This window comes from Heterocephalus glaber, unplaced genomic scaffold (genome assembly GCF_053883595.1).
Source record: "Heterocephalus glaber isolate CG9 unplaced genomic scaffold, H.glaber_assembly_v1.0 deba00001428, whole genome shotgun sequence".
Lineage (NCBI taxonomy): Eukaryota > Metazoa > Chordata > Mammalia > Rodentia > Bathyergidae > Heterocephalus > Heterocephalus glaber.
In genome coordinates this window covers 31061463-31088939 of record NW_028258293.1, presented here as the reverse complement: position 1 = coordinate 31088939, position 27477 = coordinate 31061463, and the positions used below count along the sequence as shown (strand labels likewise).

Below are 27477 nucleotides of genomic sequence, written 5' to 3'. Positions count from 1 at the left end.
ATGTGGCAGCAGAGTTTTGAGCATCTCTCAGGAACCACAGGATTCTGGGCTCCAAGAAAGGCCACAGAGCCCTGAGCCCTCAAAGGTGACCCTGCTGTTCTCCTCTCAGTTGTGGTGCTGTGCATGCACTCAGCGTTGCTGGGGGGCTTGGAGCAGACTGCCCTGCTGGGCCACGCTGGTGCCCAGGGCCTGGTGGATGGAAGGCTGGTCTTCCTGCCCTACGATACACTTCTCTTTGCCCTGCCCTACCGCAACCGCTCCTACCCCATCCTGGGTGACAGCGGGCCCCTGCAGAAGGCCTACGACGCGGTGCTCACTGTCAGCCTGGAGTCTAGCCCTGAGAATGAGGCTTTTGCTGCTGCTGGGGTGGGTGGAGAAGCGGCTGCCCACCTGGAGCCAGAGCAGGTAGGTGATTGAATTCTCCCACATCAGAAGGGTGGGGCCTGGGCAGGTGAGATCACCCAGGGTGGGCCCAACCACTGTCTCTTTTTGACAAAGGATATCTCTCCCTCTTCCCTGAGTAGAGTCAGTTAGATTTCTCTCCTCTCTCTCCCTTTCTCTCTCTGTGCTGTGGCCTGCTCTGTCTGTTCTCTTGGACTTCTTTGGTTTCTACCCTCCAACTGCAGCATTCTCAGTTCCTCCTGCTTCTGTCTGTGTGGAATCCTTCCACTCCTGGCTTACATCTCTCTATCAAGTTGTGAAGGTCATGGGGAGGTGCTGGGAGCACTGAAAGAGGAGGGAAAGGATTTCCAGGCACCTCATTAAGGTGAATAGTGTTACTGGTGGGGATGCAGCTGCCGGCTTGTTTTTGGCTCATAAGACTCAGCAGAACTCCATTGTCCCTCCAGCTGTCTGCTTCTTGGTGATAAGAAGACAGTAATATCTAGGTAGTGACAAGGAGGGCCATTCAATCAGTCATTCATCTGAAAAATGTGGATTAAGTCCCTCTCATGTGCCATCATATCAGGTATCAACAGGAGCCAGGTAGTGAACAAGACAGATCTGGTCTTCAGGGAGCTTTATTCTGCTAGGGAGAGATGGGCAATGACAGTTCAAATAGTGATAATGCTGCAAAGAAACAGAAGAGGATCAAGTGATAAACAGAGGCTTGGAGGGAGTAGTGAGCAATAAGAGACAGGATGGGCAAGGTGGCCTACTCAGGAGGTGGCACTTAAGCTGAGCTCTAAATGATCAGGAAGCAACCAGGTGAGGATTCAGATGAAGAATGAGATAGAACCTGATAGAACCACGGATTTCGCTTTAGAAAACTTTGATGTCAGAGTTGGTGGTGACCACAATGGTGGTGGCCATAGAGACTGAGAAGCTGCTGTGTGGGATAATGTGGGATTACGTTAGGGGAGAGAGTGCTAATCTAAACAATTCTCCTAGCAGAGGACCAAGACCTCCTGCCTGGGAGCCTATGCCGTAGGTTGTGCAGTTGAAGGACTTTCTCTTCCACAGGTGTCCCCACTCTTTGGAACCATCTATGATGCTATTGTCCTGTTGGCCCATGCCCTGAACCACTCTAAGAGCCATGGGGCAGGGCTCTCAGGAGCTCATTTAGGGGACCATACAGGGGGTCTTGATGTGGCAGGGTTTCGCCAGAGGATCCGAACCAATGAGAAGGGCAGGAGGCTGGCCCAGTATGTCATCTTGGATACAGATGGTCAAGAAAGCCAGCTGGTCCCCACCTACATTCTGGACACAGCCACATGGCAAGTGCAGCCCCTGGACAAGGCCATACACTTTCCAGGAGGGGCTCCTCCAACCCATGACTCCAGCTGCTGGTTTGACACCAATACATTATGTATGAGAGGTAACTTATTCTCTATTCATTCATCCATAAGCCACCCAACCATTCATCCATCCATCCATCCACCCACCCCCATTTCTCTGCTTCTATCCATCAATCCATCACCCATCCTTCATTCCAATTCATCCATCTATCCACCCATCCCCTATTTATCCGTGTCTATCTACCTGCCACTCACCTGTCCTTCTACCCATCTATTTATCACCCATCCATTCATTTATCCTTCATTAAAGTTCCCCATATGGATACTCTTATATGGGTAGCAGGAACAGATGCAAAGAAAGTATATGACACTTCATTGAGAAGACTGACCCAACAGCTATGCAGTACCAGGGAAGACTAGAAAGGCATCCCTCAAATGGGCAGGGCTAAAGCATTTACAGAGACATTCCCATCTCTCAGATCTCCTAACAGTTACCACAGCTTTGTTAGTAGGCCATTATCCTCCACAGGAACTACTGAAGAACTGAAGCTTAGAAAGGATTGATCACACAGGGAGGCACACAGGGTCACGCAGGGAGGCAGTAGCTGAGCTCACACTGAGCATAAATCTTCTGACTGCAAGTGCAGGATTTCTGTTCCTAGCAGAGAGTGTGAAACTAGGAAGCCTACACCATTCTGACTCCTTTCATTCATCCATCCCATGTGTCAGATTCGATAAGACTGTGCTGGCATCCACGTGCCTCACTATACAGAGATGTGTGGAGAGGGCCACTCGCATTCTCTAACACACATCTAGTTACAGTTACTGCCACTGGTGGGTAGTGCAGGTCTGACCCGGCTTGTTCACCTCCCTTCCTTGCCCCAAACCTTTTGGCCCCTTCCTCCTGACCTGGCTCTCTCTGCTCTCTCAACCCAAGTCCATGGGCATGGCCAATTCCTTGCATTTCCTGGAATGTACACTGCCCTGTTAGGCTGCCCTTGACTGTGATTCCCCTCACATTGGAGTGCTTTCTTAGACTCTCCACTCCACCTAACTTTGCCTGGCTAAATCTTCTTTGTCCTTCAAGATGAGCTCTGTAGTCAAGTTGGGGCTCCTCACCTGTGCTCCCTAGGCACATGGTATGGTATTCATAGTGCCATCTCTCTCCTGGACAGATGTGAGCCCTAAGAAATCTCCTGGGAGAGGGACAAAGGTAAAGCCTTCACCCAGTGTTTTATTTGCCCCAGGCACTGTGCTCAGCCCCAGGGCTACAGGAGAGAATGGAACATTGCCCGGCCAACACAGGCAGGAGTTCTGAGCCTTGCCACTGGGGAAGCAGCTAGGCAATGTGTTCCCATGTTCCAGGTGACATGCCCAGGAAGTGAGCACAGGAATGCAGTGAGGAGCTGTCACTGTGTGGTGACTCCTGTCTGTCCCTGCTTCCCCACAGATACACAGCCCCTGAGCAGCCTCCTGACTCTGACACTGACCTGTGCCCTGGTGCTGGCTGGCGGGGCCCTTATTGTCCTCATCAGGTGAGATTGTCTTGGCCTGAGCCAGCTCTGGCTCTCCTTGTCCCCCTATGGGGCCTCCCTGTGGCAATCTGCAGGGGCTTTCCCTGTCTCCATCCTCTAGTACCTCAGGATCCCAGCACTCCTTTCCACTCACAATCAGGACTATCAAGGCCCCAGCTGAGAAGGTCTGTTTGAGACCCCAGAAAGAGACCTGTGACCCAGCAGAAGACTCCGACCCCTGAGCTTCAGGCTCTCCTCTGTACAATGAGAGGGGTGGCCAGGATTATCCTGAGGACCTTTAGCTATAAAAACAAATTCTCCCTGGGGTCCCAGCTGCTGTGCTCCTGAATCCAGATGGTCTTTGAGCTTCAACCTCATCTGGAAGGGGGCAGCCTTTCATTCCCAGCTTACCCTAAGCTCTGGCTATGGCATGGAGCCTCCAGACACCTTGGGAATGCTGAGGCTGGGACCCAGAAGCCACATCAGGCCCTCAGCAGTTCCAGGCTTGAGCCCATGGCCTATGGTTCCATGAGGCTGTGCTCAGTGCCCTCAGCTGGGACTAGTGAAATATGAAAATGAAAACAAGGAGAGAACAGGAGAGTGCTCCATGTCAGAAGTGGCTCCAAGGGCCAGACTGAGGTGGGATAACTTTTGTAGCACCCGTACTGACCACTTTCTCTAATCTCCAGACTGGGCATCCAGCAGCTGCAGCTGACATGGGGCCCCCATCGGCTCTTTCTGACATCCCAAGAGCTCACCTTCCTCCACAGGCCTCCAAGTCACTGGGTAGGTGGGGCAGCACTGGGCTGGTGGTTAGGCAGCTGACCGTGGTAGTGTCTGGGCTTCTGACCATCCCTGCCCCTTCCAGCAGCTGAACATGGACAGTGCAAGTGAATCCAGAAGCATGGCTGATGGTGGAAGCCAGAGATCAGTGGCCCAGGGGTCAGCAAGGAGCCTGCCAGGCCCCCAGGAAGCCACCAACATGGCCCTGTACCAGGTGAGGTCTTCTGCCACTCCAGGGAGGCCCAGAGAGCTGTATCAGTTTGTAGGCTCTTTGGCCCATTCCTTTCAGAGAATGGAAAACTGGCCTGAATAGGAGCAGTGGCTTTCCTGGATCCTCTGGCAAGTCAGCAACTGGGGTACCAGTGGGAAACAGGACTTTCAGCTCCCAGCCAAGCATGGCTCATGATTCCTGGCCACTTGACCCTAGGGCCAAGTACTAGTATTAGTCAGTGTTCTCATCTCTCACACAATACTTGACCCTCACAACTCACAGGAGAAGAGGTTTAATTTGGCTCATGGTTTAGGGGGATTCACTCCATGGTCTGTTGGCTCCAAGGCAGAAATGGCATTACAGGAGGGCATGGCAGAGGAAAGCTCCTCATCCTATGGCAACCAGGAAGCAGAGAGAGGGAAAGGGGGAGATATACCTTCCAAAGGATCATCCCCAGTGACACATCTCCTTCAACCAGGTCTCACCTCCTAACAGCATATTTAGCTGTGAATTTATCACTGGATCAATTCACAGATGAATATAGCACCCTCATGACCCAGTAACCTTCCAAAACACTACCTCTGAACACATCAGACACTTAGAAGACATTCTAGACCTAAACCATGAGATTTCTGGTGCCCAAGCCCCTGATGGCAGCACACAGCCCTGGACAGCCTCTAGGCAGAAGATGGACCACCAGCTGACAGGGAAGCTAGAAACTCAGACATTAGACCAAAAAGACTATAAGGTTGCCAGAGCCCCTGCAGTTTCCCAGGTGCTGTCATTCTCAAGTTCAGCAACTCAATGATACTACAGTGCTCATATTCCATGACTCCCACAGTTGATGAACTAACTGCTTCCGTGGGAAGCATCCTGAGACTCTTGCTGCATCTTTTCTACCTTGTCCCCTAGAGAATTCCATCTTTTCCCTTTTCTGCTGAAAGGAGGCTTTAGTGATGTGCAAAGTATGTGTTATCCATGAGCAAAGGAGCCACATTCACCTGGGGAAAGGAGAGAGAAGCCTGAAGTTGCAGCTAGGGCTGCACTGGGCCAAGACAAGGACAGAGCCCCAGCTTAAGGACACTTCCTCTCCCACCCACCCTTGCTCCTTTCCTGGATCAAAGAGATGCCCTTCACAGAGACTGGGGCATCGAGGATGTCTGAAGCCTGCAGAGTCAAGCTGATCAAGGCCAAGAACTAACATGCTTCATAGCCACCATCTCATTAGCCCTTGAGATGTGGGGTTATCTTCTGTTCTTTACAGGTTTAGAACCTGGGGCTCAGAGAACTGAAGTCACCTGCCCCAGGTCACAGAGCTAAAAGGTAATGAAGTCAGGACTGGAACTTGGGTCTGTCAGTCAAGCCCAGGGCCTGGCTCCACCTGGGCCCCAGTAAAAATCTAACTGTAATCCTTGCTGACAAGCTCTGCCCAGCACAGAACACAGAAGAGCACTTTCCTGGGGGAGAAGCTGGGCTGATCGAGGTAGAGGGATCTCCTGAAGTCACACAGCTGGAGAACAGCAGCAGGCAAAGCATTGTTCTTCCTTGAACAGGGAGAATGGGTTTGGGTGAAGAAATTTGAAACAAGCACAGCTCCTGAGCTGCGCCCCAGCTGCTTCAGCCTCCTGAGAAAGGTAGGACTGTTTGGGTGAGGTGGGCTGGGGAGGATCTGCTCAGGGCAATCTGTTTGGATTGATCCCCACTCAGTGTGGAAACTTCTGGCCTCAGAGAGAAAGTCCTGCTTGTTATCATGATCTCTGCTCATGACCAGCAACTCAACTACAGTTAGACACTGTCACTGTTACCATCACACACACACACACACACACACACACACACACACACACACCCCTAAGGCCACATTACCATCCCAGTATAGTCCTCACCATAACCATCAGGGACACAGTCCCCTCCAGAAGTGCCATCATGTGACATCTCAACACCCTTGAGGGACCTTGTGCTGCACCCTTCCTCCATCTGCCCATCCAGGCATCCATCTGCTATTTTTGAGCACTGTCATATGCCAGGCCATGCTCTGGGCTTTGGAAAAGACAGATTCTTTCCTTGGGGCAGCTTCTGGTCACTTGTCATCACTAACCACATAAGTGCCTTTGCCCTGAGATTATCCCCACTCTGAGAAACACTGAGGGATGAGGACAGAATACAAGAACATTGCAGATAGGATCCTGCCTCCAAGGAATGCTGGCTTCCCTGGGAAACAGAGCCAGCGGTTCCAGCCGCAGGGAAACTGGGAGGAGTACAGGGAATTTGAAATAACCCATAACTGTTCCTGGCAAGCAATGTACCTTCAACCAATGATGAATTTTATAAGCTTCTTACTTTTGCTATTTTTTATTACTATTTCCAACACCACCACTCTGAAATAAAGTTTGGAGAGATTAAGTGACTGGAGGTAAAGCTAGGCATTTCCCAGTGGTCGTCTTGCAACCAATGTGATATCTCTCACTCTCTCTCTCTCTCTCTCTCTCTCTCTCTCTCTCTCTCCTGACACCCACAAAATTTCAAGCTATACCCCATTCTTTTACATTTTTAATTTTGAGGCCAATTTTCACTAAGTTTCCCAGGGTGGCCTCAAACTTGCAATCCTCTTGCCTCTGCCTCCTGAGTAGCTGGGATCGCAGGCATATTATGTGGTCACTCAAGTCTGGAAATTGCTTGGGTTAGCCATAAATCTTCTCAGCACCTTTACTATGCTGTTATATCTACCACCGTGTAACAATTTACCCCAAAACAATACTCAAAACAATGACCATTTTATGTCTTACAATTTTGTGGGGAAGAAACTTTGGCAGGGCTCAGCTGGGCAATTCTGTTCTGCTTTGCCTTGGTTGGAGGATAGCTCAGTAGTTCTTAGCTAATAAATGGGCTGTCAGAGGTTAGTAAACTGGCCCACAGGCAAATCAGGGACATTGTCTATTTTGATAAATGATATTTCAAAAAGAGGCATAAAGGATTTATTACACAGAATTTTAAAAGTACACACTTAAAGATATAAGAGTACAGGCCCTCAAGAGAGAAGCACATTGTAGTTGAGAACTGGGAATATTTATATGTTTTTGGCAGTGGAAATCTGTGGAATTTGAGAGTCCATAAATGAAATGTTATTGGAATAAAGCCATGCTCTCTCCTTTATGTGTCGTCTATGGCTGTTTTTATACTACAATGGCAGAAATGAATGGTTGTGACAGAGACCCACAAGGCCTAAAATATTTGCTCTCTGGGCCTTTCCAGGAAATTTGCTAATTCTCAGTCCAGAGGCCCTAAAATGGCTTCACTCATACTCGGTGCTTTGGCAGGGCAATTGGAAGGCTGGGCTCTGCTGGATCCATCTCCCCTCTTTCTGTAATCTCAGAGCTTCCCTGTATAGCCTCTCTAGGGTGGTAACTCAGGGTAGAGGACTTCTGACCTAGGGTCTTAGGGGACAAAGAAAGGGTGACAAAGAAATAAAAGTTGCCAGTCCTGCATGCAGAAGCATACAAAACAATTTCCACTGTATTCAGCTGGTCACAGCAGTCACAGAGCTACCCCATCACACTCAGGGAGAGAGGCCATGCTTAACTCCCACGTGTACTAATGAGCCTGTGAATCTACACTGGGAGAGAATGTGCAGGTTCCTCACTTAGCTGAGCCCTGAACTGTTTTTGTGAGGAGGGCCATGCCACACAAGGGTTCTGTCTGTCCTGCTTGGCAAATGCCAAGGTCCCTGACTGGGTTCCAGTTCTCTCTCTCTCTCTCTCTCTCTCTCTCTCTCTCTCTCTCTCTCTCTCTCTCCTTGTGATTCTTAGGCATGATCCCAGGGCTTTGTGCATGCTAGGCAAGTGCTCTACCACTGAGTCATACCACCAGCTCTGAGTGTGAGCTTTCCTAATGTGAGCTTTCCTAATTCCCTGGGCAACTTTCAGGGACACTGCTATCTGCTAATACCAGATCCCTTCTCTTCTTCTTCCTCTTTCCTCAATATCTTAGCCTTGGGGGAGAGAATTGATTCAGTTTCTAAGTCAGCCGTGTCACTTACTTTGAGAAGAAAGCCTAGATCTCTATTCTGCGGAGGTGGCTATAGATCATTCATTTATTCATCCATGGTGTTTCTACTCACTTGTTCATTCATTTGTCCATCCATCAAAACCATCCATCCATCCATCTATCCATTAATCCATTAATCCAACCAACCAGCCATCATTTCTTTCTTTTTTTTTTTTTGGTACTGGGGATCAAACTCAGGACCTTCCACTTGTGAGGCAGGTGGAGGAACCACTGAGCTAAATCCCGGCCCCCAACCATCATTTCTAATGGATCTCTGTGCTCATCCTTATGCTGGGTGCTAAGTACAGGGGACCTCAGTGTAGACTGGTGCAGTCTTCAAAGGGCCCCCTGAGGGCTGTTAAGATACCCACTGCCCCAGCAGATGCGAGAGATGCACCACGAGAATGTCACCACCTGCCTGGGCTTTTTCGTGGCCCCTGGAGTCAGTGCTCTGGTGCTGGAGTACTGCACCCGGGGCAGCCTGGAGGACCTGCTGCAGAACAAGGCCCTGCGGCTAGACTGGACCTTCAAGGCCTCCCTGCTGCTGGATTTGATCCAAGTGAGGAATCTCCCCTGGAACTGTGGGCCCCTTGGGAGGGCAGGGAGACAAAAAACAGGTGCAGATGTCCCACACCTGGGCTCTTTTAGCCTTCTCTATCTGAAAAGTTGGAAAAGTGTGTTGAAAGGGGAGGTAAGGCAGGAAGGCCTTCTGGGGCTCATGGGAGTTCTGAGGTCCCTCTCATGCATCACAGACCCAGTGAGTCCCCATTATGTCCACCCCAGGGCATGCGGTATCTGCACCATCAACATTTGCCCCACGGCCGCCTCAAGTCCCGGAACTGTGTGGTGGATGGCCACTTTGTGCTCAAGGTCACTGACTATGGCTATGCCAAGCTCCTGGACACCCAGCGGTCACCCCAACCCCAGCCAGCCCCAGAAGGTCAGCTCCAGAGTGGGCTGGGGCCCAGGGTTCTGAGACCTCTGCCTAAACGAGGGCCTTGAGAAGCAGGGGAGGGGAAGAAGATGTCTTGTCAGCAGTCACTTCCTCTGACATGATCCTGAGTCAATGACTTCTGCTGTAGAGGAGGCTCAGGCTCTTTATCTGTGACCCCAGGGAACAGAAGTGCCTATGTCCTCCCAGAGCATAGGGAGAGGCAAAGACATCACAGCTGTGAAGTGCTGGCCAGCCTGGCCCAACCTGCTACAGTGAGTGACGCGTCGCCCTGCCCTGTGATTGTAGAGCTCCTGTGGACTGCTCCTGAGCTGCTGCGGGGGTCCCAGGAGCCCAGGCAGGGCACCCTCAAAGGAGATGTCTTCAGCATGGGCATCATCCTTCAGGAAGTGCTGACCCAAAGCCCACCCTACTCCTCCTCAGGGCTCTCGGCAGAAGGTACGTTGTCCACTCCTCCTCCCTGGCCTGTCCCTGGCTGCAGTCTCCAAATAGTTGGTGAGCTCTGTGACCATTAGGAAATCCAGGCCTGAAAATCACTACATGCACATCTCAAGTCTGACTGTCGGGATTGAGTTTCCTCAACTTAAGCCAGGCAAGCCTTCGGCTACTCTGCCAAAGTGGCAGCTGACCAGCTCCAGCAGCTAAAAGTATTAATTTCTGGTGTCAGCTCCGGCCTCCTCTTTCCTCTCCCAATGCCACTGCCACATCTGTAGGTACTCATGCCCTAATGCACCTCCTCTCCTCCAAGCCCAGCACAGATTGTGTCCATACAGACTCAGTCCCACATCATTCACACAAATTACTCACTCTCTCCAAGTCTTGGCTTTTCTTTCATCTTTAAAATGGAGAGCCAATAAAAATGTGCCAGAGCCAGGTCCATGGCTTACATGGCCCGGCTGCTCAGTATTTGGAAGCTCATTTACCTGCCTGGTGGGGCTCCTTTCAGGGCCCCTCTGTCCCCATACATACTTACAGGATAATCCCGCCCCTGTTCCCCATAGTCACCTGCCATGTAGACATTTTCTCTCTCCCAGCCCCAGGGTCAGGGCCAAACTTTAGAAATGCCCCCTCCCTTCTGTCTTCTGTCAGGGGTCCCTAGAGACCAGTACCATATCAAAAGAAAAAAAAAGCCTGGAACCTCATATACTATTCAACTATTAGACTTTTAATATCTCCTGAGTGTGAAAAAAAATGACAAAATTTGCTCTGAAAGCAACAACACTTTGACATGGATTTGTATTTTATTCATCATAACACTATCTGCATGCCTTTGTAGAGCAGTAATAGGTGTGTGTGTGTGTGTGTGTGTGTGTGTGTGTGTGTGTGTGTGTATATGGTTTTTGGTTCCATCTGCACACATTTCTGTGCTCCAAGCTCCTCGGAGTCTGATGCCTGCAGGCTGGGCACCTTGGGTGGGCTGGGGAAAATCAGGTGCCCTTCTAGTGTTTGTTTTTAAGTGGCCTCTGCAGGTTCCTCCTTCAACCCCAGGAGCCTCAAGCTCTCTGTCTGTTGAAATGGGACAGTCACTCCTGTGCTACCCCCAACAAGGAGGCCAACAGAGGCCTAAGAAGGGACTGACATTCAGAAAGTTTTCTCGTCTTGGCTCCAGGGGCTCTGACCTCTGGATCCCAGCCCTCCTCAGAGGAAGTTTATCTGCTCTACTTCATAAAAACCCTAGAGGTCTGTAATATTATAGGTGAGGAATCTGAGGCTCAGAAAGCTGATACAACATGTATAGAATGTAAATGGATGACTAGGAGCCTCATGCTGACCCACTGGCAACTGAGCAGAGGCAGTGGGGGAGAATCTGCCGCATACTAGCACCTCACATCCGTCACCTCCTCCAGCACCTCTCTCAAGAAGGCCATTTATTGAGCTCATTTCACAGATGGGGAGGCTGAGAAAGTCATGATCTGCTCCACCCTCTCAAAAAAAAGTAGAAGCAGATCCAGATGCAAATCCAGCTCTCCCATCTCCTGGTCTGAGATGCTTTCCCTGGCTGCACCCTGAGCAGACCCAAGAAAGCACCAAGGCTCTGTCCACAGGCCGACTGCAACCTGGGACCAGAAAAGGGGATGAGAAGCATTCCAGTGACCTGATCCACATGCCCAAAGGTCTATCCTCCTCCCCCTGATCCCCCTCCCACAATCCCTCTAGGACCTCAGGCTCACAGCCCACACGGTGTTTATTGCAGAAATCATCAGGAAGGTGGTATCTCCCCCACCCCTGTGCCGGCCACTGGTGTCCCCTGACCATGGGCCACACGCATGTATCCAGCTGATGAAGCAGTGCTGGGAAGAGGCTCCTGACGACAGACCAAGTCTTGACCAGATCTACACCCAGGTCAGGACTCTGGGAAAAGGCGGGCATCCATCCATGGTCTCGCTCAGCATGGCAAGAGCCTACCATGGGCCTGGGGCCTGGAGATGCCATGCATTCAGGGGTCCAGGGTTGGCATCATCACCCTTGTGGTTTACCCTCTGAGGAGACCTTCCTCAGAACTACAGGTTCCCAGAACGTTTGTCAGGCCTTCCAGAGTGCCCTGCCCAGGGTAAGTGTCTTCCTTCCATCATCTGGCCTCACGGCAGCCTCTGAAAAGACATGTTATTATCATGGCTTTGCAGAACAGATATGAGGCATAGGTCAGTGAGGGGACTTGGCCAAGGGGTCTGAGTGAGCCCTCGGCCTCTTTGTCAGGAGAGCTATACAGGGAGCCTCAATCTGAACTGGGCCTCCTGGCACCTAAACAGAGAGGCCCTTTGTGGCCCGGGAGACAGCACTGCTTCCTGAGTCAGAGAAGGGAAGATGAGAGGCCCTGGGGTCCCCCAGTCGACTATGGGACTGCAGTGGGAAGAGTAAGGCAAGTCTGGACAAGTCCTTAGGCACAGTAGAGCTTATGGGCCTGATTGAGCCAGCCCAGTTCCCCAGGGCCAACTCATCAAGCCTGGGTGGCATCTTTACCTCCCCTTCCTGCCCTCCACTACCCAGCCAAGGTGACAAGTTGCCAAAGTGAGATTCACAAGCAAGAGGGGTGTCTTCCCAGGGGAAGCAGAGGAAGCATGCAGAGATGAGAGCCCACAGGTCCTCTGAAAGCTGCTCACAGCCCTTCCCCCACCGTGTTCCGGCATCGGGGAGTAGGGGGACCCATTTCACAGATGAGGCTCTGGGCTTCAGAGTAAAAGAGCTTGAAGTGGTCACTGTGAGGATGAGTGGCTAAGCTAAAATGAACCACCAGTTCCTAAAACAAGGGCCTATGAACTCCTCCCGGGGGTCAGAGATGGTTGTGGCCCACAAGGCAAGGAAAGAAGCACTGGCCCTCAAGTGAGGGGCAGCTGTGAGAAAGACTCCTGCCCAAGGCTCACGGCAAAGAAGGCTGAGGTGCCATATATGGTGTTCAGCATGGGAGGGGGGACCGTATCCCACCGTGGGGAGGCTGAGGATGGGAGTGGCTGTGCTCACCCCTGTGCCACCACCTATCTACTGTCTCACCTCAGGTGAGCTAAAGACTGTTCACCCTCAGCCTCTTTACATGCTGCCTGGGAAGACAACTGCCCTTGGCAAGGTGTGGCCAGCAAACCAGATAACCAGTCTTTAAAAAGAGAAGTAGCTCTCAGAGAAGGTAAGGGAGGTTCAGAAGAAGGGACTCTGACCTTGAAGTCAAAACATGGTTTATATCCACGTTCCACTGCTCTGGGAATACAAGCCAATGCAACCCAAAAAAAGTGAATATTGAGAAGGAAGGAGAAAAATGATAGTTATTTTCTGGTCCTGTGATTGCATTCCTAGGTAGCCCAGGAGAACAATGAAAGCAGCATTCCAAACAATAAAATGCTTTAATGGGGTGGTAGATGATAAAATTAGAGACTTCAGCTGGAAATTGTGTCCCTTGACAAGTTATCACTTCTCAGGTTCTTTGTTACTTCATTTATTAAGTGGTGGCCCTCGGTGGACTTGGAGTCAGCTTCATGTCCTTGCCGTCCGGCCCACACTGACAGACCTCTGAAGCTTGTGCTCTTAATGGGCCATGCAAATAGCACCCATGAGGGGTCACTGCCCCACTCCACCTTGCAGACAGTTGGCTAAAAGAAGTGGTGTTAATGGAGGTTGGATGTACACACACACACACACACACACAGTGCTGCAAACATATGCACACACTGATGATACACACTCTGGTACACTCTTCAAGCTTCTGGATTAGACAAGAATACACACCTTCACTTTGACCTTACCGATTTGCTTTTCTTACTGACTGCACTTTAGGAAAGTGTAGGCCACCTTGGGGAAGGTTCTAGAAAGTTTCCCCAGGAAACTGCTGCGGCACTTCCTGACAGGCTATCACTGAAGGTGCAGTTCACTGCACGTGTCCTCATACAAAGACCTAAGAGGTGCTCCTCTTTGCTTGATAGGAGCAGTATTTGTGTTTCTTTTGAGCAAATAGTTTAATGCTCCATTGTCTTGTGGCCTCTGTGGATTGTGTAATCTGCATTTCCCTCTTGACTTCATTGCTAGGAAACTCATATCAAAATAGTGATCAAATTTTAGCATACATTTTGCATATAGGCCTCACTACAGGATTAACCTTTTCTTAACAATGACAGAAAAAAATCTTTGGTTCCAATATCTTTACATGCCTGGTATTCTATTTTGTAATGCTGCCTTTATTTTTTCTTGGCCCTTAAAAATTTTGTTTTGGAATAAGGAGAGGAATAGAGAAGTAGAAATAGGAGATAGATAGATAGATAGATAGATAGATAGATAGATAGATATTATACATATACTTTTTCTGTCTATCCATTTATCTGTCTATGTACCTACTCATCCATACAATGACCTACTCTCCTCACCTATTTCTCTCTCTCTCTCTCTCTCTCTCTCTCTCTCTCTCTCTCTCTCTCAGAACCAAGAGTGCTCACCTCACAGTGCTGTGTGAGGAAGTGGGCAGTAGGGTGATACACTTGTTAGTGATAATGCCATGCTGTGTTCAAGATGCTCTGCAAAGTCCTTCTCCTGCCTTTCTGCTCACAGCCATCTGTGCCTTTTCCTTGTCACAGCCACCCCACCACCCACCCATATACTTACAAACCTGCCTCCCCCAACAACCCAATTCTTCCAGGCTGGGGCTACATTGAGCTCGTTCCTGTCACCAGACTCCCAAGCTGAGGGCCAGGCACACTGACTTTCATAGATGAATTGAAATTTCTGTTCCATCTTCAGTTCAAAAGCATCAACCAAGGCAAGAAGACCAATGTTGCCGACTCCATGCTGCAGATGCTGGAGAAGTATTCCCAGAGCCTGGAGGACCTGGTCCAGGAGAGGACAGAGGAACTGGAGCTGGAGAGGCGGAAGACAGAAAGGCTGCTCTCACAGATGCTCCCCCCGTGAGTGGTCCCTAGGACTTGAGTGTGCCTCTAGCCTCAGCTCCAATTAAGGGATCCTGGAACACAGTAGGTGCTCAGAAAATTTGGGTCCCATGAATTCATTCAATCATTCATTCCTGTTTATTTATTGAACATATTTTTATGGACCCTCACTAAGTGCTAGGCACTGTGTTAGGCATGCCAGTGTTGAACTTCTGCTCTCCCATACCCTGGGGAGAAGGAGGGGGACACAGTGCTCCCATCTCACTTCAGAGAAAGTCAGGTCCAGGGAAGGACAGATATTTGCTGCAGAACAGCCAGCACACCAGCAGAACTGTCACAAATTCCCCAACACTCAATCCACAACTTTCTCCAAAATATCCCTCTTTGACCTCTGAACTTAAGAAAGGGTCCTTCCACCTTGTGACTCTGGCCCCTCCTATCCCTTCAGGTCTGTGGCTGAAGCTCTGAAGATGGGGGAAACTGTGGAGCCAGAGTACTTTGACCAAGTTACCATATACTTCAGTGACATTGTGGGTTTCACTACCATCTCAGCCCTGAGTGAACCCATTGAGGTGGTGGGCTTGCTCAATGACCTCTATACACTGTATGATACTGTTCTGGGCAGCTATGATGTATACAAGGTGAGAATAGCAGGAAGCTAGCATTCTAGTCCTCTCTTTACCACTGTGTCTATGTTGAACATTTACTTCCATTCACCCATTTGTGTGTTTGTATCAGTCATCTATTGCTGTGTAACAAATAGACCCAAAGTCCAGTAGTTTAAAATGGTATGTATTTACGATTGCTCACAAGCCTAAGAGTCAGGTTAAAAGTTCTTCTGGACTCATTTATACATCTGTGGTCAGCTGTGAGCAAGGTGGGCAGCTCTGCTGATCTTAGCCAGTCCTCCACATCTCTTGGCTAGAAGCCCTGGCTGGGAGAACCCAGTGTGCCTGGGTTTGGAGAGAGAGAACAGAGGAATGCAGGCCTCTTGAGCTCTAACTTGGCATCAGAAACATTACTACTTTCAACATATTCTAGTGGTCAAAGGAAAAGTCCTGCCCAAAGGTGGAGAAATAAACTCCACCTCTTAATGGGAGAAGCTTTAGAGTCACATTGCAATGGGTGTGGATCTAGATGGCATGGAGAGTGTGAGCTATTTTCCATTTATTTGGCCATGTGTTTATTTGTTCATTATCCAGCTATCCATCCCCTAAACATTTACTGGCAGGACCTTTGGCTCCTGACCCTTGCTGGGCATGGGCAAACAGGAGAGTCAACTCTGGTGCCTGCCCTCAAGGGATTCTCTGTCCTGCAGGTAAGAGATAAGACAACCCCCAGTGAAAGTGATGATTGGGGGAACCCAAGGAGGCAAAGAGGACACCGTGCCAGCTAGGGGAGTACATGTAGAGTGAGGACAAAGAAGGCTCCTGGGAAGAGGTGCTGTCTCCCCAGCATTTTCTGGGTATGATTTGAGCCCTGAGAGGTCCAGTGAGTGTGGAGCACTGAGTGGGACTCAACTGCCAGACATGAAGTAGGCTAGCAGTGGGTTGGGGATGAGAGATATTGGAGAGGGCCGCAGAGGCCATGTCAGAACCATCAAGGCCCTCCGTGGTCCGGTCCCTGTGCACCTCTCAATCTCGAGTTCACATCTCAGCCCGGCGACCAGCTTCGGTGTGGCTTTGCACAAACAGCTTCCCCTCTGGGGAAGGAAGTAAGGACCTCAGTTTCCTTGCCTGTGGATGAGAGGAGTAAGACCCTCAGTCCTGGCAGGTTCACCAGTGATAGGATCCTGTTCCCGCTGTGGGACATCCTTGTAAACTGAGATTGTGAGAGTAATTGCCTCCCACTTTCTCTTCTCTGCCTTTACCATGCCATGGGGACCTCCCCACCTCAACCCTATCCCTTTTTCTAATCCAGATGCTGGGCCCTGGGGTTTGCTTCAGACATGGTGGAGAAGGTGGGGAAGGAGGTCTTAGGACACACCACAGCCCTCCAGGGAGACAGGAACCCCAGGTGCCCTGTCCGCTGCAGACAGCACCCAACATTGGCTCTCAGTGTGCCAAGACACTGACATCCAAGGATCCCACCTCATTCCCATTCCCAAGAGAGACCCCATGCCTTCCGTGGCCCACAGTTCCAAGCATGTCTCACACACTGGTGTCTCTCTCCTGCCTCCATGGCTGTCTGGCCCCGTGAGCCTAGAGAAAGATTTCTCCTCTCATCCTGCCGAGCCCACAGCTTTGATCCACCCTGAGTCACCCAGCCTTGTCTCTTCCCCCTCTGCTGATCTTTCCTCACACTTGTCCCACCCAGCTCTGAATCACAGTTCTGCTCTGTTCTGAACTCAGGCCAAGAGGCCTGCGTCTTTCTGGCAGAGGGAAATGAAATAAAACAAGGCCCGCACACCCTCCAGATGTGGGAAACAGGAGGCCCGTTCCTTGTGATGTTCGACCCGTCTCTCATCACTCCGGCCAGCCGCCTGGCTTTCCCCTCCACCCCCAGCAGGATCTGGTTACGTTGTTTAATCCAGCTGGCTTGGGAGGCAGCTGGGTGTCATTTCCTGGTTCTGCAAGGGTCTGGGGCTCCCTCGAAGCACTGGCTGCGCTGAGTGCACACTTTATAGACACAGTGCAGAACAGAGTCCCTGGGAACTGCAGGGAGACGGGTGTGCATCTGCACCAGCCACATGGCCAAGCGACCCTCAGCCTGCCGACTCTCTGAGCCCAAAGCACCCCATTTGTAAAACAGGGATGAAAGTGCCTATGACTTAAAATTGAAATTAAGAAATATGAAGGCGCTTTCCTTCATCCACTCAGCAACATGAGCTTAAATATTGCCGCACCAGGCGCTTAACACCTGCCTCTGCCCCAGCACAGAAGGGGAGAGGCCCCAGGAGGGCTGACTCAGCCGAAGGATTTTCACAGGGCACCTCATTGAACTCTTTCCATGCCCTTCAGTGGGATGGATTATCATCCCTACTCCACAGAGGAGGACCCAGACTCAGAGAAGGGCATCCAAAGTCACACAGCAGGTCAGTGGTGGAGTTTGAATTCACGCCTGTATTTGTTAGTAAGGAAGCCTTTGCTCTTGCCTCCCCGCCCCAGCTGTGTCCACGCATGTGTGAGAGGGGACAGCTCTGAGCACCATGAGCCATGGCCCTCACCGGGCAGCTGACAGCCTCTCTGACCACAAAGCTCAGCCTCCCCTTTGTGAGGACCAGAATGTGTGGCTCCCTGTGCTCTGGATCCCTCGGGTTTAGGGAGGAAGCTGAAGTCAGGGCCAGGTGTCTTGCTTAGGCAAAAGGGCACTGAGAGTCCTGAAAAGCAGAGATCTGTGATGGCAGAGAGGGGTACAGAGAGAGCTGGTGAGAGCAGCACACTTCAGTTCCCTTATACTGGCCTGGGGCTCCCTGGGGAAATGCCCATCCCATAAAGCAGCTGGGGAAGATGTGCAGTGAGGGGAGACAAGGTGGGTGACCACTAATGTTGTGTCCAATTAGGTGGTTCTGAGGCTGTATCTTCTCCAAAATCATGATGAGAAGGAGAAGATACCTTGATGCAAGGGTTCTCTCCTGCCTTCCTCTCTCAGGCGCTCCATGCAGAGGGGCTGAGGCCCACACAGGCAAAGTGGTGTGCCAGGACTAAGGGCCAAGCTGGGGTTGGGAATAAACATAACTCACATCCTCCCAGAATGCCTTGGAAGCCAGCAGGCTTAGGACTTAGGAGGTGCCCATACATGTGCCCTCTGCATAAAGATGAATCCTGGTCAGCCCTCCTGGCCTTGTGCAGGAGGCCCGTATCTCTGCCGCCAAGGAGCTCATGGCCTGAAATAGAAAAAAAGCCATGGTCACCTGCTGTAGGCAGAAGTCATCTGAAAAGTATAGATCTGAGCGTTGCTGAAGTGCCTGGATTGGAGTCTTAGCAGAGATGGCACTAGGGGCCGGAGATCCACAGGGTGGGCTTGGGAGCTCCTGAGAGGCAGCTTTGTGTGGTAAGAGGTAGACAGGGCAGGAAGGATGTGTTCTCACACTGGAGCATGGGGGCTGTGGTTTCCAGGTGGAGACCATTGGGGATGCCTACATGGTGGCTTCAGGGCTGCCCCAGCGCAACAGGAACCGACATGCGGCTGAGATTGCCAACATGGCCCTGGACATCCTCAGCTCTGTGGGTGACTTCCGGATGCGGCACGCGCCAGATGTACCCATTCACATCAGGGTTGGGCTGCACTCAGGTACAGGGTGTGGCTTCAGGGGATGTTGGTCAGTCTCCTAACCCTTCCTGGGGCGTCAGCTGGGATGGCCCAGTGGCTGCTTCTGGATTTCTGAGATTCTGAAACTGTGCCAGAAAAACTTGGTTGCCATGTTTCCTTCTGTTACCTCAGGTTCACAAATCTTTTCTGTTTTTCAAATGTTTTGGTCTCTGCATCTATCTGGTCAAAGGCATCTAATTCCATGTAGAGGTGCCAATAGTCTGATGGAAGAGGCAGAACAGAAATCTTGTGGTCATGCAAACAAATAGATGTTTGCTGAAAAGGATCTGGAACAGACCCAGAGTCTCTATCATGCCCCAGTTCTCTCTCTCCCTCCATGGTTCCCCTTCTGCACCCCAGGACCTTTGATAACCTTTCATCTCCCCATCCCACCCCCATGGCCCTCCATCCACCCTCACCTACTTGCAGTTTCCCACAGACTGTGGGCTCTCCTCCTGCACCTTTGTACCTGCTGCTCTCTGCCCACTTTCTTTCATCCTCCAAGATGCACCTCACATTTAACCTCCTCCAGGAAGTCCTCTGGACTGGCTTGGAGGTCCTTTCCTGCGATACCATGGTGCTCTCCTCATGCCAGCACTGATCACAACTCAAATAGCTCCCCAAGGGCTGACAGCTCCCTGAGAGCAGGGACTGGCTTTGATTTATCTGGGTCCTCCACCCCCAGGCCAGGGCCCAGCACGTCTCATCTTCTGTCTTGGTGGGTATTGTGGAAATGCCAGATAGCACTGTCCTTCCCACCAGCTGGAACCTAGGGGAGTGGCAGTATGTGGGGACACTGGAGGGGGCTGCCACTGGAACTGGGGGCTGTCTGGTCTGAGCCTGCTACAGCTCACCAGGCATGTGTTGATTTCAGGGCCCTGTGTGGCAGGGGTCGTGGGTGTCACCATGCCTCGGTACTGCCTCTTTGGGGACACTGTCAACACTGCATCCCGGATGGAGTCCACAGGGCTGCGTGAGTATCTCATATTCTGTCCTGGCCAGGGGAGAGACTCTCTTTCTCAATAAGCTGCACGGCCTGGTTGTTTGAAACGAGGCTTAGTCATCAAGCCACCACCTGGTGATAGCATAGTCTAGTTGTTAGTAAAGCAACTGGAAGGAGACGAAGCATGTCACTGGTTCGTCTCATTTTCCACAGGGTTTTTGTGATGATTTCATGAGGGAATTAGCAGAGAAAACAATGACTCAAAAGGCGAGAAACCTAGGACCCAGCCCTGGCTCTGCAACCAGCATGCATTGTATCCGTGGGCAGAATGCTCCTCCTGCAGGCCTCAGTCTCTACATTTTACAACGAGGAAGACCATTTCCAGTTTGGATTTTTTTCTTGACTGCATGTCAGCTCCCATTATGCTAGGGCAGCCCCAACACTACCATGTAGGCAGCCCCAACATTTTAGGCTTTTGTTGGCAGTAGGAGCTACTTGCTGGCTTGGTTAGAGCAACTGAAAATGTTGAAGTCCCAAGGCCTCTGCTTCCAGTTGTGCAGGCTGTGCAATCCACAAAAAGGGAGTCCTGCTCAAAAAGAAAACATAAACTGTTTGTCTTCTCTGGCTCAGCCTTTATAGACTTCCCTTCAAATAAATATTATGTTCCCAGGGATTCTGACTTCATCCTGAGCTCCCCTTAACAATCTATGTAATTTGCTTTTCCTTGGAGTCTCTTAGTGACCAACTATCTAGAGAGACAAGAGGGCCAGAGGGTTTTGTGTAAATGATAATTGTGAGTAGGACAGGATGGAACTGGGGCTGTTTGAGCTCTTAATGATTTTACCAAATGCTGGGTTCACTGCCACCACACAGTGACTCAATCACTACTTTCTTCTCAGCCTACAGAATCCATATCAGCCAAAGCACAGTCCAAGCCCTGCTCAGCCTCGATGAAGGCTACAAAATTGAAGTCAGAGGTCAGACAGAGCTGAAGGTGAGAGAACATCCTGGTCCCCGGGTCCAGTTTCCATGGGCAGCAAGAGATATTCCCATCTCGCTAATGTGACTGTCTAGAGTTAGGGCTGTAAATGATCACCCTTACATGTGTTCTCTGCTCCCCAAATCCTAAGGAACATTTCTTCCTGGCAGCCACTGAGATCCTCGTGAGGGGAAGGGCCAAACCAGAGCCGTCACCTTGTACTGATGGCCTACCTGGGTGGCACACTGGGGCAAAACACACACCAATAAATTCACTACTCAGAGCAATAATGAAGTAGTAGACTTGTCCCTATTCTATAGTTGAAAAAGTTCAATTAGAGAAGAAAAGTGATGTGTCAGTTACACAGCTCATAACACAGATCTTAAGGCTCCAAAGCCTGTGCCTTCTCCATAGCACTGTTAGTTTCCTGTTCATTCCTCAGAACCCAATGCAGACATCACCTCTCACTAAAGCTTGCCCTGGCACAGGAATCACCCTCCTTCTTTCCCCGGTAGTGACTGGCAAGCTTTTTCACTGGCCCTACATTCTACTGTTTAGCATAATATTTCCCCATGAGCAGCTTGAAGGCTGAGAATGACTTTTCTTCCTACCCACCTCCGTTTGTTTCCCCAAATTCCTCAAATAGAGCTAGACCTAGTGAGGAGATAGGAGCGGGCTGGTGTAAAGGCCCAAGGCAGTGATTGGCCCAGAAATTTAGGGCTGTGTGGGGTTCCATTCCACTGTGCAGTGTCAGAGCCGGAGGGTGCAGCTCAGGGAGGGGCAGCAACCTGTGGATGAGCACACAGCCAGTGAGGGCCAGCATGTATGATGCCCTGTGCTCCGGATGCCTGGGGCTTGGGGAGTGAATTGGAGATGTCAGGGCCGCACTGTGTCTTGCTGGGCGAAGGGGTGGGGGGTTTCTAGGTGTCCTGAGAAGCAAAGGACCAGACTGGCAGAAGGGATGCAGATGGCTGGGAGGGCTGCACACTGACCTCAGGGCCCTGACACTGCCTCCGCTCCCTGGAGCAATGCCCATCCCACAAAGCCCAGCCAGCGCAAGGTCCAGAGTGCTAGAGGCCACCCTGACCTCGTGCCCTTCATGCTCCCTCCCTTCACCTCCAGGCAGCTGCTCTCCTTCCCCAGGAGGCTGCCAGGTCCTTCAACAGTGAAGGCTGGACAGCATCAGACCCTAGAATCCTCTGATCTCAGCACCCTGGGCCTGCAGGCCAGGGTTCATGATTCCTTCTTGCTTTATTTCATTCACTGAAGAATATTAACTTGTTTAACCTTCATGACCACTTTGTGAGGTAAAGCGGAAAGGGAGGCACAGAGAGGTGGAATAAGTTGGCCAATATCACACAGCTAATGAGTGGCAGAGCCCAGTCTCTCCCTGGGTTCCAGGCTGCCTTCTGTACAGCTGGTAGAACCTAGCTCAGTCCTCATTCCTCACCTCTCAAAGGCTTGGGCAGGCCAGGGAGCTCTGACGCCCTTCCTCACTCTTCCAGGGGAAGGGCATGGAGGAGACCTACTGGCTGGTGGGGAAAATGGGCTTCTCCAAGCCCCTGCCCGCACCCCTGCCCATCAAACCCGGGTGAGTAAGAAGCACTTCCCAAAGACTGGACTCTTCTGTTTTAAGTTGGGTATTTGTTATTTTTCTGAATATAAAAGTATTTCCTGCCTACCATGGGAAAACTTGGAAAACACGGAATTCTTCAAGTAATCAATACCCACCACCTTTCCTGGGAGACAGCCAGGTTGGCAGGGCAGGTAAGGTCACCAGGTCACTCACTCCGTCCTGTGCTCCCACCCACATGCACGGCTCAGAGCACTTTGGACCAGTGGGAGCAGCTGCTCGGGGGCCACAACCATGCACTCAGCCTCTCTCATTGCTAAGCACTTAGCATCCTTCCATTCTGGGATGACCACGGGTGAGATGTAGTAAACATTAATGTGTATTTGTTACCATTCAGACTGTTCCTGTAGTCATGGGATTTTTAGATCAAAAGGGCCCTCACCTTTTAGGACCCCCATGAAGCAGATCCCCTAAAACCTTGTACCTGCCTGGCAGGTTGGTGCTTCCCTCTGTCCCTGGTCCTCTAGGACTACAGGGCCACAGGGCAAGGGGTATAGGTATTGCCAGTGGCCAAGGTCCAGGATCACTAGAAAGAGGGTAAGCAGAGAAATGCAGTGTCTTCCGGGTCCCAAAACAACCACACCAGGGCTTGGGCCATAGTATAGGCTTGTTGTCTCCCTACCTGAGATATCTCCCTCATCAAAACTTCTGACTGGCCCCTCTCAGCTGTCAGGGATGCCCCCATCCCAAAGCCATCCTTCCCATCTCTCAAAGGTGTGAGGGACGTGCATGGGCTTCCTCGGATGAGACCAGGTGGCCTGAGCAGGCCAGGCTGAGCCTCTGAGTGGACAGTCCTTGATTGCATTGGGGCTCCTTGGAAAAAGCCTCTCCCAGCATCCATCTCCTGTCTGAGGTTTCTATCCAGGTACCCAAAGCCTCATGGCCCCAGGGAGCCTGAGGCAGAGCAGTGTCCGAGGGTAGCTGCACATCTCCGAGTGCCCTGCAACCCCTCATTACACACAGCAGGCCTAGGGGCTCCCAGCAAGCTCAAGAATGAGGCCACAGCCACTGGTGGGGTTAGAGAGCACACAGATACCCCTTTCTACACCAACCTCCCAGGCACAGAAGCAGCTGAGGTTTGTGACAAGGCTTCTCCCAGCCAGCCAGTCAGCCCCCACCCACCTATCCACACACCCCTTTGCAGGCTGCTATGTGCATGGCTGCCAGCCAGTAGCACGCTGTGAGGACAGGACCCAGGCCTGCAGCCAAGGGGAGCCCAACCTGAGCTGACTGATAGTGTCACCTCGGGCAGGTGCCCCTCCTCTCCAGGCCTGGCCCCTGAGGGCTCTTGTGGCCATTCTGTTACAGTGCATCTCTCTTCCCATGTGCCAAGGCAGACTCAACCCTCTCAGCCCCAGGAGAGAGGCCATGGCCCTCCTGCCCTTTCCCTTACGTCCGGAGACACCAGGCCCACCCACAAATCCTGCGAGCCCAGCTACTCAGAAGGCATCTGTCTGCTCACGCTGACCTCACTTCCTCCTCCACCACCTCCCAGCCCCACCAGCTGACGTCCACCCTTGCCTACCCAGAAGGCTCTTCAGAATGTCACCTGTGACCTCCCTCTGTGTCACTAGATTCGTGGGCAGTTCTAGTTCCCACTGATGGCCCTGTGGCATTTCCCCACTGCCTTCCCTCTCCATGGAAGTGCTCTCTGGCCTGGCCTCCACACTCCTTCCTTGGAGATCCCTCCAGCTCCTTGCCTTGCCTTTCCACCCTAAATGCTGAGATTCCACAGGCTCCCTGGTTCTTCTCCACTCTGCCTCTTTCTTTCCTTTCCATATAGACAGCACCCCCACTGTGTGACTGGGCCCAACTGTCCCTCAGCTCTAGCTGTCCCTCCTGCTGCCCCTCAGTCTTTCCTCATGGAGCTCCCACATCCCCTTGGACTTCAAATCCCCACCTGCCCTTGAAAGCTGGTCCTTCTCCAGAGTCCCTTTGCACCAGTGGCCTTGCCATCCTCTGTCAGAAAGCTGCACGCTGTCCTGGGCCCCTCCAACTCTCAATACCCAGCCCCTCTCCGGCCTCTCTCTACACACCCTGTAATCCTGCTTCCATACACCCACCTCCACACTTCTACCCTGGCCCAGGCCATCTCGCATCTCACCTGTCCCCCTCCACGGCTCCCAGTCACTTTCACCTAATCCGCTGGGTGTCCTTGATCCAGCTCCCACCTAGAAGCCAAAGTGATCTTTTAAAAGCACAAACATGATCGATATGAAAATTCCCTGCTGTTCACACTCCTGGACTATCTTCCTGCTGGAGGGTTAAAGCCCAGGCTCCCAAGCACTCTGTGACCCTGCTGAGTCCAACCAGTGCCTGACTGGTGGCCATGTTCCTCTGTCACCTCCCACTGCTCACCTTTCACTCATAGGCCTGCTGGTTGCTCCCTAAAATGCTCTTTGCTTCTGCTCACCTCTGAACTCACTGTTCCCTACACCTGGGACATCCTACACCTGGGATAACCTGCACCTGGGACGCCCTGCCTCTTCCTATCATGCAGGTTTCAGCTCAAATACTATCTCTATCAGAGATGGCTGTTGTCACACACTCTGAACAGAGCCCTGCCATCATCCTCCAGCCCACCCCCACCCAGGTGGGGGTCTCCATAGCACTTGTATAGCACTACCTGACATTTCTTTCTGTTGCATTTATGGAACTCTTCCTGCTCTGTAAGTGCCCTGAGAGCCTGGACAGCCAGGAGACCTGCACACCAACCCATTGGTGCCCCTTGCCCAGGGAATATGAGCTCTGACAACACCACCTCACCCTGTTCCCAGCCCAGCTCTGTTCTTGCAGCTGGAAAAGTCAAGTCTTCCCTGGCCACATCATCCTGGGACTGGGAACCTGCAGGTCTGGCAACCACTTGTCATCCTGAGCTCCCGCAGCTGACCACTTTTCCACTCAAACAGAAACTTTACACAGTGCCAAAAACGGTTTCATCTTCTTGGCTCAGGGAGGAGAGAGAGTGGAGATTAGTTGCAGCAAACTTCACCTGAGTCGAGAGGTCCCCAGACCCCAGGCAGGGAGACTCTGTACTCAGATCCTGTACATGAGCTCACAGGGGTCCACAGCATGCGTATGTGCACACATGTACAAAAACGTACTATGTCTGATGGGCACCAGGTGTCCACATGCATGGAAACAATGCCACATAACCCTCTGCTTGTCTGGATGTGACAGACAGAGACAGACAATATCTCTGCAAGAGGGCCTTAGGTGTCAGCCAGATGGGAACTTGTCTTGGGACTTTATTGACAAGGCTTTACCTGAATTGAATGTTACAACCTGAGTCTTCCTCAAAGTCAAATTTTCTAAAAGTGCTTTTATCTTCATCTTATGTATTTCCCATATCTGCAGAAGTTATTTAGCTTTCTCTTTGGGGGATATTTGGGGAGGTTGAGGTTGGTGGAGGTCAGGGGAAGAGAACAAGTCTTTCCCCAACCATGCCTTGATGTAGCCCCCAACAGCAGAGTACAGAGAAGTGTCTCTGTCACCTGTCAGAAAGAAACTCTAAAAAGTGGCTTCTGGGCCAGGGATTTAGCTCAGTGGTGCTGTCGCCTGCCTCAAAAGTGCAAGGTTCTGAGTTTGATCCCTGGTACCAAAAAAAAAAAAAAAAAATTAAAAAGTGGCTTCTACGGACCAGGCTCAGAAGCGTTCCCTAGGACTGGGATGTAACTCAGTGGTAGAGAGCCTGCCTAGCATATGTGAGGCTCTGGGTTCAGGGAAGTAGGAGAGTGGCGATTAGTTGCAGTACAGGAAAAGCAGTGTCCCCTGCCAGATTAATGTGAGATGCTGGCTGTCACTCAGAGGTTTGCTTTGTTCTCTGTGTAAGACAATGACTTGGGTCTACCTGCTCCAGGCACCAATAAGCAGCAAATGAGAACATGAAAGTATATTCAGGATGGGAATCTAGGGATCCTAAAATAATTTGCATGACACCCAGACAGTCACAGAACTCTTGGGCCAGAGCCTCCCAGCCTCCTAAGATCACATCCAGAGTAAGGGACAGTGTTAGGGCCAGCTCCTCATCTCCTGGGAGGTCACTGGCCTGGAAGCCACACATGCAGCCTCTGTATGGCCTTGAAGAACATATGTGTCACCTGTCTGAGCATCGGTTCCCTAAAGTTCATAGGTAGGAAGAGGAGATGTGCCCAGGGCAAGGCTTCTGTGGGAGCAGGATACACAGGAAGAGAAAAGAGCCACTCGCCAGCTCTGCATCAGGCTCTGAATGCCCAAGGCTGCCATTCTGGGGGGTGGTTTATAGTTCTTGTTTCTCCTTTTTCCTCAGAGACCCCTGGCAGGACCTCATAAACCAAGAAATCAAGGCAGCCTTCACCAAAGCTCGCCAGGTCTCAAGTGGGCCCCGGAGCTCAGGTGAAGCCCTGGGCCATCCCTGAGGAGCAGACAGAGTGGGACAGTGCTTGCACCAGCCTGAGGTTCCTGTACCACCCCCTGTCCCACGCATACACCCTGTCCCACTTCCTACAAAAGACTCTTGCTGAGCTCCCTAGGGGCCACTGGCTGCCCATTAATAAGAGCCCAGGAGCGATACTAACTAGTATGTCCTGTTTGAATCCTAGGGGTAAACTTGCCTCTTACACAAAGCAATAAAAATAGAAATATTTGCTTCCTTCCGCACATCACTTTATTCCAGACAAATCATTTTGATGCACAGAGCTTGTTATCATGGGAGCTCATTACTCCTGTTGTAGGATCAATGTCCCATTGCACAGCAGAGGGCCAAGACCCACAGTAAGGATTTTTAAAGTTCCTAACATAGAGCTTGGCCCACAGGAAATGCAGTGTGCTGCCTCCTTCCCTGCCTCTCCATCAACCGACCCAAATCTTCACTGTCTTAGGAGCACTGTATGGGGAGTCCTAGCCTTAGCCCAGAATCCAGGGCAGAGGAGGGAGGCTGAGAATCCCTTGGTTCTTGGGAAAATGAGACTTATATCTTACAGAAAAATAAAACCACCAAAACCCACAACCAATTCATGAAAGTGACTTTCACACTAAAGAATTGTCACCAAACTCTAATAGGTAATTTCAGAGTTCAAAAGAGCCTTGG

General features: G+C 51.2%; 1 protein-coding gene across 1 annotated transcript; it reads left to right on the top strand.

Annotated features, from left to right (window-relative positions):
- The first annotated feature begins 19 nt into the window (after nt 1–19).
- LOC101717731 (guanylate cyclase D-like) lies at nt 20–27477 on the top strand. The gene is made up of 17 exons (XM_021243292.2): nt 20–405; nt 1462–1816; nt 3187–3271; nt 3940–4036; nt 4119–4247; nt 5798–5878; nt 8671–8847; nt 9072–9228; nt 9529–9678; nt 11435–11583; nt 14458–14621; nt 15052–15244; nt 18662–18836; nt 19729–19827; nt 20697–20791; nt 22282–22367; nt 26698–27477. Exons 1-17 carry the CDS (start codon nt 124–126, stop codon nt 26804–26806), a joined length of 2583 nt encoding a protein of 860 aa, XP_021098951.2. The 5' UTR covers nt 20–123; the 3' UTR covers nt 26807–27477.

What these genes read in the sequence shown, in the direction of transcription:
- LOC101717731 (XM_021243292.2), top strand. Translation starts at nt 124, where the DNA reads ATGCACTCAGCGTTGCTGGGGGGCTTGGAGCAGACTGCCCTGCTGGGC. An exon ending in GCCCTTATTGTCCTCATCAG is followed by an intron (nt 3,272 to 3,939) that starts GTGAGATTGTCT and finishes TCTAATCTCCAG; the next exon opens with ACTGGGCATCCAGCAGCTGC. An exon ending in CTCAGGGCTCTCGGCAGAAG is followed by an intron (nt 9,679 to 11,434) that starts GTACGTTGTCCA and finishes TGTTTATTGCAG; the next exon opens with AAATCATCAGGAAGGTGGTA.